The sequence below is a fragment of the Erinaceus europaeus genome, chromosome 10, assembly GCF_950295315.1.
Source record: "Erinaceus europaeus chromosome 10, mEriEur2.1, whole genome shotgun sequence".
NCBI classification, from domain to species: Eukaryota; Metazoa; Chordata; class Mammalia; order Eulipotyphla; family Erinaceidae; genus Erinaceus; species Erinaceus europaeus.
In genome coordinates this window covers 41,279,725-41,293,314 of record NC_080171.1, presented here as the reverse complement: position 1 = coordinate 41,293,314, position 13,590 = coordinate 41,279,725, and the positions used below count along the sequence as shown (strand labels likewise).

Below are 13,590 nucleotides of genomic sequence, written 5' to 3'. Positions count from 1 at the left end.
TTTGCCTTTTCTTATAAGGACACCAGTCATTGAATTAGGACTGACATAAGGCCATATTCATAGGTGCCTGGATAAGAAAGTGTGAATTAGGGCTCCACATGTGTTATCAGGGGACCTCATGCTTAAGAATCTAGTGCTATATTCACTTTAACACCTCTTGGACCACTCAGAATGTGTATTTTTAGAGGACAACTCAACCTTGCCCATCTCTCTTCTGGCCAGTTGTCCTAGCCTCCTCTCATATTTCTCTGTTTCTAGGATTTTACCTCTGACCTGTCAACACAGCAGATAGAATTGTCTTTCTCAGGCTGGGGGTATGGATCGACTTGTCATCACCCATGTTCAATGGGGAAGCAATTACAGAAGCCAGACCTTCCACCTTCTGTATCCCACAATGACCTTGGGTCCATACTGCCAGAGGGTTAGAGAATAAAAAAGCTATCAGGGGAGGGGATGGGGTACAGAGTTCTGGTGGTGGGAATTGTGTGAAGTTGTACCCCTCTTATTCTATGGTTTAGTCAATGTTTCCTTTTTATAAATAAAAAAATTAAAAAAAAATTAAATCACCCTATGTTAGCATAAATGGCATGAACTATGAAAAATACATATTTTCTAAAATGAAAAAAAAAAATTGTCTTTCTGTAGTGTAAAAAAGGAAAGAAAATCTTTTACTTTATGCTTTGTGGCTTCCAAGCTTAAACGGTTGATGTGACAGATAAAGCCCTTTACAGACTGTTCTCATTGGGAGGCTGGACCTTTTGTCCCCATAGCATAATATGGAGCAGAGACCTGCCTCTTTCGTGCAGGATCTTAATTGAAACTGGCTGTGCTGAGTGTGTTCCTGCCAGATACTGCTAATTAATCTCCCCTCCTACTAGGCTTCCAAATCACTCTGCTCCTAAGAAGTCTTTGGGAAGTAGCCAGATTTCTTTAAAATCATGCAAGGTTTTTGTTTTTTATACTTTATTATTTTTTATTTTATTTATGTTGGGTAGAGACAGAGATAACTCAAGAAGAAAGGTGGAGATAGAGAGGGACAGAGAAATCTGTAGTACTGCTTTCTATTTGTGAAGCTTCTCCCCTGCAAATGGGGACCAGTGGCTAGAATGAGGGTCCTAGTACATTGTAACTTGTGTTCTCAACTGAGTGTTTTAAAGTCAGAGGAAAATGTATATTGTGTTATTTAAGACTCACATTAAGTTGGCATAAGGTAATTTAAAAGGGAAAATAATAATTTACTGAGAGAATTCTGAACTATTAGCTGGTAAAAATACAAAAGAAATGTAAAGGACACAGAAGATAACTTCAATAAGGCAAATGTTAAAACTGGGCAATTCAGACAAAAACAAAACAAAACAAAACAAAAAACCCAGAAACAATTAGGTTGATTAGCAACCAACCTAATTGAGGATAACTATATGCCTTTTTTTTTTTTTTTTATATTTTAGACTTACGCATATAGTACTTGGTATTGGTTGGACAGAAGATTCATTTTTCATGAAGTCATTCTCATAAAATATTCAGACAAAATGAATATTTAAAACTACACATAAAAAACACTTTTCTTTCTTCTCTCTTTTTGACAGATATAGGGAGAGAGATAGATAGAGAGACCCGCAAAGCACCAAAGCTCCCTTTAGTGTGGTGGTAGCCATGCTCAAGCCTGAGTTGTGCAATAGAAGTCTCTTTGTGTAAGTTTTCTTTCTTTAACATTTATCTCTTTCCCATAATCAGGTGAAAATGAAATCCTTTCGACTCTGCATGCCATTTGCAGCAAAAATCAGATCTGGAGATCATACATTGGCATGGGCTATTATAATTGCTCAGTGCCACAGACAATATTGCGGAACTTACTGGAGAATGCAGGATGGTAATGTATTACTTGACTTATAACAGAACTACTAGGATCTGCATGATTCTCTCTTCCTATGTCTCCTCTTTGTTGGAGCCTTAGGACTTACTGACACCTACTCCCTGCTGCAACTCTAACCTCCAGGAACCCATCTGATGTTCTGTCTTGGAAATTTCCTTACTCAAATGTAGAGGAAATAGAATCTTCTTCCTAGATTTATTCCCAGAAACTATTCCAAAGCTCTAGATCATGAATATTAGTAATATCTGACTTATGTCTACTCTTGAAAAAGACCCCAAACCTATGCCTGTATGCACATGCATATGTATACCCTTGTTTCTGCCCATCCTGACTGTTACTGTTTGCATAAAACTGAAAATATTTTTCCTGAACCTGAGGAAAATTTCCCAAAGCCTACTTCTGTGCTTATTTTGCTGTTTGTTATATAAAGAATGAAACAGAAGTTCACACTCTAATACTACTCAAGAAAACACGTTGGCTATTTCTTGACAGACCAGGACTCAGAGAACAGGTGCCTGAAAACCTTCATCACTAAAGAAATGTGCACTTGTTTCTAGCAGAGAAAAGCCAAGCATAGGGAGGTAATGAGTACTTCTAGGTATTTTTATTTTAGTTGGTTAGTATAAAATGTAATTTTAATTTCTAGTAGGACCACTGTTTTGTGAGGACAGATTAAGTGGTTGCATCTGCAGTTCAGATATATTTATAACAAGCTAGAGAGTCAGAATCTACTAAATTGAGTTTTATGTAGCCTTTTTGAAACACCCAGATTAATGCTCCATTGCAATAAATAGTAAAAATTTGCTGAATGCTTTGTGTTTCTTGAAAAATACTTTAAATATATTAACTACACAAATACAATTTGAATTATAAATGACTGGAATTTTAATTTTATTATAACTGTCTCACATAAGAAGCTCTTCTTTTTCTTTAAATGAGAATACTGCTTAGTTCTGGCTATGGTGGTGCTGGGGATTGAACCTGGGACTTCAGAGCCTCAGGCATAAAAGTTTTTTTTTTTTAATATTACCATTATATTATTTCCCTAGCCCACATAATTCTGTCATTCTGAATTAAGACTATATCATTTTAAAATCTCTGTTGTTAAAGATTTGTGTGTGTGTGTGTGTGTGTATGTGTGTGTGTGTGTGAGAGAGAGAGAGAGAGAGAGAACAGAGAACAGAGGATCACTTTGGCATGTGGTGCCAGAGATTTTAACTTGGGGACTAGCCCCCCCTTCCAGATCAAGGATTCTACCACTGCACTACCTTCAGTGCCACCAAAACCAGACTATTAAGACGTTCAAAACATCCCCCAATAAAAAAATAAAAAAAGACATTCATTAGTCCACTAAAATGCAATATTTATTTATTTATTTATGAGGAGAGAGAAGAGGAGAGAGAACCATAGCACTACTCTAGTACATGTGACCATGCTTGAAAGTCCAAAGTTTTATCCACTGTGTCACCTTCTAGACTGCATCTCATTTGAAAAATATATTTAAAACAGAAATACACATTTTTCTTGGCCGAACTCAGATTTGAAACTAGCAACAAAGGAAATGTTTGTTTGAGGCACACACAAAAAACAATTTTACTTTGAGGGTAGTATGGGAAACACTATTTACACAGCACATTTGAATCTTTTCTCTAATTTATTTGAATCTTTTCTCTGATTTTTCCATAAGTGCAAATATTGTCCTGGTTGGTGAGGATTCTTTTTTCCCTGGATGCAGTTATTCATCCTTTGTTATTATAGGAGCCAGATCTGTTGGCCTAATACTTCAGCATTGACATCTCTGTCCAGAGCTTTTAATTTAAATTTACTATATTTCTTTAAAATTTAAAGGTCTTGGGCCAATGAAATTGTGTATTTGGATAGTGTGCTGCTTTGTCATGTTCATTACCCAGGTTAAAGTCTGGTCCCTACTGCATTGAAGGAAGGAGCTTCATAGGGGATGGGTGGTGGCACACCCAGTTAATTGTACATAGTATTAAGCACAAGGGCCCCTTCAAGGATCCAGGTTTGAGCCCCTGGATCCACACCTGTAGGGAGGATGCTTCACAAGTGGTGAGACAAGTCTGCAGGTATCTGTCTTTTCTTTCCCTCTCTATTTCCCTGCCCCCCAATCTCCCTCTCCTCTCTAAATTTCTCTTTGTCTTAGCCTATAAAATGGGAAAAAAATGGCCACCAGGAGTAGTGGATTTATAGTGCTAGAAATGAGCCCTGGAAGCAAAAATAATAAATAAGTAAGAAAAAAAATTAAAAAGCAGCAGCAGCTTTAGTGCTGTGGTCTCTTTTACTTTTTTTTTTTCCACTGCTTAGCTCTGGCTTATGGTATTATGGGGGATTGAATTTGGGACTTTAGAGCCTTAGACATTAGAGTGTCTTTGCATAATCATTATGTTATCTTTCCCACCCATCTCTTTTACTCTGTCTCTCTTTTATGTTTTATTTATTAATGAGAGGGATAGGAGATGAGAGAGTGAGAGAAAGAACCATACATCACTCTGGTACATGTGCCACAGGGGACCAAACTCAGGACCTCATGCCCAAGAGTCCATCACTGTCCACTGTGCCATCTCCCAGACCACATGTCTCTATCTCTCTCTCCATGCCTGTCTATATCTTAAAAGAAAATTAAGATCTTAACAAAATTTAATGGAAAATTTCAAAAAAGTAGCTTACTTAATGAAAATTAAAAATTTTATGCTCTATTACACTATATAGATTTCAGATCTATTACATTATGATACAACATTTACACATATATTCTGTTCATCACCAAATGACTAGTTCCCATCCCCTGTTTCTTTATCAATGAAGAACAGAAATATGTAAACATGAAATAACTAGTTTTTCTGCTTTGTGTGTGTGTGTATGTATTTTTATGAATGGTTGCTGAGGACTTCTTTCCCACTGTGGTATTGGGCAAAATTTGAATGGTAAACTCCCAAATTTGATTTAAAAACTAAGTGGCCTGTTTCTTTTCTCCCTTACAATATAAGCCTCAAAAGTACATGAATGGGCTCTAACATTCTTTCCAGCTGTCTCAGTGCTGGCCAGTAGCCTTCACTCTTGGTGGCTATACAGAATATTCACCATATTACCTCCTGACTGTGAGTGGATGTGTTAATTTTCTTTAGTAGCTGCCAGCATTTTGAGGAGACTGTTCCTTTTTATTTGACTTTAAACTCTCAGTTTTAGGAAGCATTTTAAATACTGGGGCTTTTTTTGGTTTTGTTCTGCGAAAGTTGATTTGAGAGAGTGATATTGCACCTCTCCCAGCACTGATAGAACTGTGCACTTCACATTATCACTCTTATGAATGGTTTCCATAGAGATGGAACCAACAAATTCCGGTGACGTGAGGTGAAAATAAATGGACTTTAAAGAATACAAACATTTGGACTTGTTTGAGAAAATTTACATCAGGTTTCAAATTTATTTTATGGGATCTATTGTTCAGCATATTTTACTGCTGACACTACCATTAACTATTATAAAATTTTGCGCTTTCATTCTGGCTATCTGTTTTGTGCACTTTGGCCCTAGGTTTAAAATGGAAAATGTCATGCTTGTTCTACTGAAATATCCCTACTATCCTCTCTCAGTTCAAAGGAAATTCATAACCAGAGCTATAGTGGATACTGATTTTTTGCAATAAGTGAGGATATCATATTGAAAGCACCAAACCTCCTACTTGAGCTGAACAAGATGCCTTCTGGCTGTACAAATACTTTTTTTTTCCTTTTTCTTTTTTTTTTTTTTTTTTTTTTTTGCCTCCAGGGTTATCGCTGAGGCTGAGTGCCTGCAGGAATCCACTGCTCTTGGAGACTTTTTTCCTTTTTTATTGCTCTTGTTGTTTATTGTTGTTGTTATTATTATTGTCATTGTTGGATAGGACAGAGAAAAATCAACAGAGGACAGGAGGACAGAGAGGGGGCGAGAAAGATAGACACCTGCAGACCTGCTTCGCTACTAGTGAAGCAACCCACCTGCAGGTGGGGAGTTGGGGGCTGGAACTGGCTTTACACCATGTGTGCTTAACCTGCGGAGCTACCGCCAGGCCCTCATACAAATAAATACTTCTTAACATTACTATGCATCTAGAATGAATCAAGTTTAGTTAAATAGTCACAATTAGATTGTAAACCTCAAATACATTTTCTAAACAACTTTTGTCTAATCAAGGCAACTACAATGCGTAAAGGATGGTAAACCTTGTGATAATATTTTTCTCCTAAATTGGAAGTATTTTTAGTTTCCATAGACCTGAGACTTACTGATCTAAAAGTTTAGCAGATGACTGTGAAGAACTTTAGGAACCTGGGTTTTTTTTCATTATTTTTATTTTTTTTAATGTTTATTTATTCCCCTTTTTTGTTGCTCTTGTTTTTTTATTGTTGTTGTTGATGTCATAGTTGGATAGGACAGAGAGAAATGGAGAGAGGAGGGGAAGACACAGAGGGGGAGAGAAAGACCCCTGCAGACCTGCTTCACCGCCTGTGAAGCGACTCCCCTGCAGGTGGGGAGCCGGCGGCTGGAACCGGGATCCTTACACCGGTCTTTGAGCTTGGTGCCACGTGCGCTTAACCCGTTGTGCCCCAGGACCTGTTTTATAATATAAAACAGGTGTAGTATAGTAGAAGAATTCTGGTTTTTTGGGGGGAAAGGCGGCGGGCGGTGGGCGGTTGCACACCAGGTTAAGTGTACATAGTACAAAGTGCAACGAACTGGGTTCGAGCCCCCATTCCCTACCTGTTGCGGGGGGTGGGGGGCGTCGCTTCACAAGCGGTGAAGCAGGTCTGCAGGTGTCTTTCTCTCTCCGTCTCTCTCTCTTCCTCCTCTCCTAATTTCTCTCTGTCCTACCCAATAAAATGGAAAAAATGACTTCCAGGAGCTGTGGATTCGTAGTGCAGACACCGAGCCCCAGCAATAACCCTAGAGGAAAAAAAAATTCCGTAGACTATGAAAGTTTACCAGTAACAGTAATGGAATCACGTGTCATTTTTGCAAGTACACATTTTTATCTCTATATTTTTAAATTTAATTTAAAATATTTATTTTATTTTAATGTGAGAGAAATACACACAGAGAAAAACCAAAACACTGTTCAGCTCTGGTGGTGTTGGGAATTGAACCTGAGACCTTTTGCATAACTACTATGCTGTTTCCCCAGCTCTTTTTTTTTTTTTTTTTAGCTCTTTTTCTTTTCTTTCTTTTATTTTGAGGTTGATGGTTTGCAGTAAAGCTGTTTTACATGGGTACAATTATTCATCTCATCATGATAACTGTATGGAAACAGTTTTCACCTTCAAATTTGGTCTATCATTGTGACCAGGAACTGAAAGCTGCCTTTCCCCCATCCTTTTCCCTGCCCTTCTTCCCAGAGTCCTTTGATTTGGTACAATACCCTGAACCAGTCCAAGCTGTACTTTATGTTTCCCCTTTCTGTTCTTTCTCAAGTTCTGCCTGTGAGTGAGATCATCCCATATTCATCCTCCTCTTTCTGTCTATCTCAAGCACCATCCAAGATGAGATGAAGAAGTTGACTTCATTATTTTTCATAGCTGAGTAGTATTCCATTGTGTATACATATCAGAACTTTCTTAGTCACTCATCTGTTGTTGAATACCTAGGTTGCCTCCAAATCTGGACTATTAAAAATTGTGCTGCTATGAATATAGTTATACACAGATCTCTTTAGCTGGGTGTGTTTGTCAGCTTAGGATTTTTTCTTCAGGAGATGTATTGCTGGGTTATAGGGCAGGTGGGTGCAAGACCACAGTTTTAAAGTCATCTCCCTTTAACAGTGCTAATTAGAATTAACCTAAGCGGGGGCCAGGTGGTTGCACACCTGGTTGAGCGCATATGTTACAGTGTGCAAGGACCCAGGTTTGAGCCTATGGTCCCCACCTGCAAGGGGATAGCTTCACAAGTGGTGAAGCAGTGTTACAGGCATCTCTCTGTCTCTCTCCTTCTCTATCACCCCCTTCCCTCTCAATTTCTGACTGTCTCTATCCAACAAATAAATAAAAGATTAAAAAAAATTTAAAAAATAAACCTAAGCTTGCTTTTTTTGTTGTCACTGAGGCTTCACTGCTCTAGGTGGACTTTGTATACATATATTAGATAGAGACAAAGACATCAACAGGGGAGGAGGAGATGGGGGGGTGAGAGAGAGAGAAAGAGATAGAGAGAGACTGAGACTTGTAACACAGCTCATTGCTCATGAAGCTTCCTATACCTGCAGATAGAGACAGGGGCCTTTCAACTACAGACATACATCACTGTCCAGCCCTGAAAATTTCTTTTCCAAAGACTAACAATCTTTTGCCATTTCTGTGCCACTTTATCTTGTTAATCTCATGATTTTAAATACCTGTAAACTCCACAGATTATAATAAAAACTTGTCAATGAGAGAGGTTTACTTGTCCCAGTTCACAGGGAATAGTTTCTTTTCTTAATTAATTAATTAATAAAAAGGAAAGACTGACAAAACCATAGGGTAAGAGGGATATAACTCCACACAATTCCCACCACCAGAACTCCGTATCTCATCAGCTCCCTTGATAGCTTTCCTAATTTTTAAACCCTCTGGGAATATGTACCCAAGGTCACTGTGGGATGCAGAAAGTGGAAGGTCTGGCTTTTGTAATTGCTTCCCCGCTGCTGAACATGGGTGTTGACAGCTCGATCCATACTCCCAGTCTGCCTCTCTCTTTCCCTAGTGGGGCAGGGCTCTAGGGAATTGGAACTCCAGGACACATTGGTGGGGTTGTCTGTCCAGGGATGTCTGGTTGGCATCCCGCTAGCATCTGGAACCTGGTGGCTGAAAAGAGAGTTAACATACAAAGCCAAACAAATTGTTGATTAATCATGAACCTAAAGGCTGGAATAGTGCAGATGAACAGTTGGGGTAGGGGGAGTGTCTCTGTTTTGTAGATAGCTAGTAGGCATATTTTAGTTGTATTCCAAAGGGTCTCTGGCTATACTAGTTTTTTTTTTTTCTTTCTTTCTTTTCTTTTTTTTTATTTTTCTTTCCCCCCTGAGCCTGAAATCTGATATTCAGGTGGGTCCAAATTACTGTCTGGGGAGATGATGTCATGGCTGGAAAAAGGACCAGAAAGCTGGATCAGGGAAGAGAGTAGCTCCCAAATATGGGAAAGGTGTATAAATATTGTTGACTGTAAACCCCATCGATTTGATTCTGAACTAAGGTTGAGACCAGAGTTAATATTGGTGAAGATGCAGAGAAATCTGCGAATTATCTTGCCATTTAAAGGAGTACATATTTCTCTTTATTTTAATTTATTTTATTTTATTTTATTTTATTTTATTTTAACGAGAAAGAGAAATACAAAGACAGAAGTTCAAAGCTTTTTCTGCTCAGCTCTGGTTTATGGTGGTGCTGGGGATTGAACCTGGGATCTTGGAGACTCAGGCATAAAAGTCTTTTGCATAACCATTGTGCGTTTTCCTCAGCTCTGGAGTACATATTTCTATAACCATCTGTCTATGTTTGTATATATTTGGCCTTTTCTTTTTCCTCCATTTTCTCTTCCTTTCCAAGTCACACATACACCTATTGTTACATCCAAATGTCCCTCCCTCTCCCCTTCTCTCTTCCAGGTCCTTATGGAATTCAGAGCCCTCTGGTTATCTTCCCCTAATATTTCTCCCCTTTGGGAGTATGGCTCAAAATTATTTTTGGGATGCAGAAGGTGGGAATTCTGTTAACCTGATTTTTCCAACTTTGAACTTGAGTTCTACACTCAGCGCTAAGATGCCTCCTTAGCTGGATATTTTACTTTCTTTTTTTAAAATTTCTTCTTTTTTAATATTTATTTATTCCCTTTTGTTTTATTGTTGTAGTTATTATTATTATTGATGTCATCATTGTTGGATAGAACAGAGAGAAATGGAGAGAGGAGGGGAAGACAGAGATGAGGAGAGAAAGATAGACACCTGCAGAGCCGTTGCTTCACTGCTTGTGAAGTGTCTCCCCTTCAGGTGGGGGGCAGGGGCTCCCCTCCGTCCTTGGGCTTCGTACCAAGTGTGCTTAACCTGCTGCGCTACTGGCTGACTCACAATATTTTACTTTCTAAATTAACATATCACAAGTACTTTCTAAGTCAGGAAATAGTCTTTATCACACCATTTCATGCATACTATAATATACACATGTGTAATTTAACTTTTTATTTTAATGGACATTTAGTTTGTTGCTCATTTAAAAATATTATAATCAGTGCTGTGATGAATTCTTTGTATAATTTGTTTTCTTCCTATTTTATATTTTCAATATGTATGCTAAATGTTTCTCATTTATCATATGGACTAGCTGATATATGCACATGCCTTTGTGTGTGTCTGTATATATAATTTTAGGTTTTTGTGTCCATCTGTATGTCAAATTAGGACTTTGAATAACAGGAAAATGTTGTCTTAGCCAAGCAATCTAAATGTATGTTTTCATGTCAGCAGACCTTGCTGTGTATAGTTTCTATCTTATCTGCAGTGACAATTTTCCATGGTCTGTGCCTTTTGTGTGACCCCATTTCTGTTCAAATTCCCTTTCAAGTCCCTTTGTCTACATCATGTATTGCGTGCCTCATTTATTCCAGTTCATCACCCACTTAGAATTACAGTTGGGAAGTGAGGCTGTTTAAGGAGTTAACTGGAGCAAAAATATACTCAGCTGTTTACACAGATATTATTATACTAAAAAAAGCTTCAGGAGGAAAAATGTTTTATAAACTTTGTTTTATAAAACATTTTCTTTTTTTTTATTTATAAAAAGGAAATATTGACAAAACCATAGGATAAGAGGGGTACAACTCCACACAATTCCCACCATCAGAACTCTGTATCCCATCCCCTTAAACTTTGTTTTCTTATATTTTTTAATTTTATGTTATTACTTACTGGATACAGACATAGAGAAATTGAGAGGGAAGGGGCAATAGGAAAGAAAGAGAAACACCTGCAGACCTGCTTGCAGCATCTTGCAGGTGGGGACTGGGGCCTCAAACCCAGCTTCTTGCATATTGTAACGTGTGCCAACTAGGTATACCACTGCCTGGCCCCTGTAGCATCTTTTTTTTTAAGTCTTGATTTCATACTGTTTAGTAAGGCAAGTTCCACACCCCATTTACCCTGAAGGATAAGAACACAATGATTTCAAAGCCTTAAAAAAGATGGATGAGGGAGTCGGGCGGTAGCGCAGCGGTTAAGCGCAGGTGGCGCAAAGCACAAAGACCGGCATAAGGGTCTCGGTTCAAGCCCCTGGCTCCCCACCTGCAGGGGAGTCGCTTCACAAGCGGTGAAGCAGGTCTGCAGGTGTCTATCTTTCTCTCTCCCTGTCTTCCCCTCCTCTCTCCATTTCTCTCTGTCCTATCCAACAACGAAGGCATCAATAACAACAACAATAATGACTACAACAATAAAACAACAAGGGCAAAAACAAAGGGAAAATAAATAAATAAATAAATATATTAAAAAAAAAAGATGGATGAAAATAACCTGAGAAAGATTGTAAGAAGACGAAAGAAGGAAAGAGGGAGGGGATGGGTAGAAGGGGTTTGAACAAAATCAAAGCAAAGTGAAACTTTTTTTCCTGCTTTGTATTTAGTTAACAATAGAGATCTGAAACAATGTCCTTACATGTTAAAGCATGAACCAGAACTAGAACCATACTAGTGGTAGCCTGACTTGATGCCAGACTTATTTCAGAGGTATATCTAATTTTTTTTTTGCCCCCAGGGTTATCACTGGGGCTTGGTGCCTACACTATGAATCCACTGCTCCATTTTTTTTTTTTTTGGATAGCACAGTGTGAAATTGAGAGAGGAGGGGGAAATAAAAAGGGAGAGAGAAAGACAGACACCTGCAGACCTGCTTCACCATTTGTGAAGCAACCCCCTGTGGGTGGGAAACCATGGGTTCAAACTGAGTTCCCTGCGTGGGTCCTTGCACCTTGTACTATGTGCACTTAGCCTAGTACGCCACTTCCTGATCCCCACAGAGGTATATTATCAGGACCTTTTTTTTGGGGGGGGGGCGGGGAAGTCATTACCAGGGTGTTCCATTCTGGACTAACCTTTTAAGTTAGAAAGAGAGAGCTAGAGGGAGAGAAGAAAAGATACCACAGCTAGGAGGCTGGGTGGTGGCACGTCTGTTCGAGCATACATGTTACCATGGCTGGAGCCTTTGCTCCACATTTGCTCTAACTCAATAGGTCTCACATTTTCATCAGCTTGGGTCAGTACATTACCAGTGTATATAACATTTCCATCTTTCAGGATCATTATAATACCAGTACATATAACAATGGGGAAAAGAAGAGTATAAAGGTTGGTGAAGATAGCTCTGCCAATTCCTCTCACCTATTTTATCATCTTGTTTTATTCTCTCTTTCTCTTTGTCCCCAGTCACTGGGGTTGGCACTGTGACTCCATTGCTCCTGGTGGCCATTTCTCCCCATCATTTTATTCAATAGGACAGCAAAAAATTGAAAGGGGAGGGGAGACAGGAGAGAGAAAGATAGGTACAAGTGGGGAGCAGGGGCTCGAACCTGGTCCTTGCACTTAGTACTATGTGTGTCTAACTGGGTGTGCCACTATGCAGCCCCTTGTTGTTTTCTCCGGGCTGGCTTCACGGGCGGGTAACAGACGACCAGGGACTCATGGTTGAGCTGTAGGCAGTATCTCTTTATTCATGCAGGACACAGCACAATCTAAGACGAGCTAAGTTAAACTCAAAGTACAGTACTGTAAAACTCACAATGCTGTCTTTATATATACTTGCCAAATAAGGTGGAAACAGGATGTGACATAGAGAGGGTGGAGAGAAAAGTGACTGGTGAAAATCAGAGTGTGACAAAGAGGGGGCAGATTAGGCGAGAATCCTATCACTGAACCACAAATGCCCTGGAGGGAGGGTGGAACTTGTTAACAGTGGTTATGTAAATAGAATGAAGTGGTTATGTAAATAGAATAGTGTTAAGCAGGGGGGATTTAAACCAAATGAAACAGAAGGGGTCTCATGCATACCAACAATTCCCCCTTTCTTTTTAACTAATGGCCGTTGTGGGGTGAACAGAAACATATATCGTACAGGCGTTTTCAAAAGAACTGGCATAAGACATGGAAAACATGGGCGTTGACTGGTCGGTCCATACCCCCAGTCTGCCTATCTCTTTCCCTAGTAGGGTGTGCCTCTGGGGAAGCTGAGCTCCAGGACACCAAACAGTTTGTTGAGCAATCATGGATCCCAAGCTTGGAATAGTGGAGAGGAAGTGTTAGGGAGGTACTCACTGCAAACTCTAGTGTAGTCCTGCTTTCAGGTATATATTTTGCAGTAGTTTATGGATACGTGTGCACATAAGCTCTCTCTCATAGAAACTGGTGTATATCTAGGTTATGGGACTTTGTTAGAAAGTGAACTACCTGAGATGAAATTAGAGTGTACTATTAAAGGAAAGGTCTCACCCGAGTAATGAAGCTGAAGGGTTGTCATTCCACACGTGAAGTTTCTGGATACATTCTGAGGTGAAGCATGTTGAGGTAGCAATCGTTGCTTTGGTTAGGTTGTGATCGGCAGATGCAATGTTATTTGGTTTGGATTAGGAGATGCATACAGGAAAGTGGGCCCTATCCAAGGGTTCCAGGACTGGGGGAAGTAGGGGCTCTATAGTGAAGATGTGATTCCT

At 39.3% G+C, this 13,590-nt stretch overlaps 1 protein-coding gene across 3 annotated transcripts in view; it reads left to right on the top strand.

Annotated features, from left to right (window-relative positions):
• The window catches only part of GLDC (glycine decarboxylase), a 145,939-nt gene that overhangs the window by 21,194 nt on the left and 111,155 nt on the right, over positions 1 to 13,590 (top strand). For all 3 annotated transcript variants that reach the window (XR_009552012.1, XR_009552013.1, XM_060199545.1), the window contains exon 3: positions 1,735 to 1,870. Coding sequence is in view for 1 of the 3 variants with exons in the window: in XM_060199545.1 (XP_060055528.1) it covers positions 1,735 to 1,870 (136 nt within the window). In the remaining 2 variants the exon portion in view is untranslated. The remainder of the gene's footprint in view (positions 1 to 1,734; positions 1,871 to 13,590) is intronic.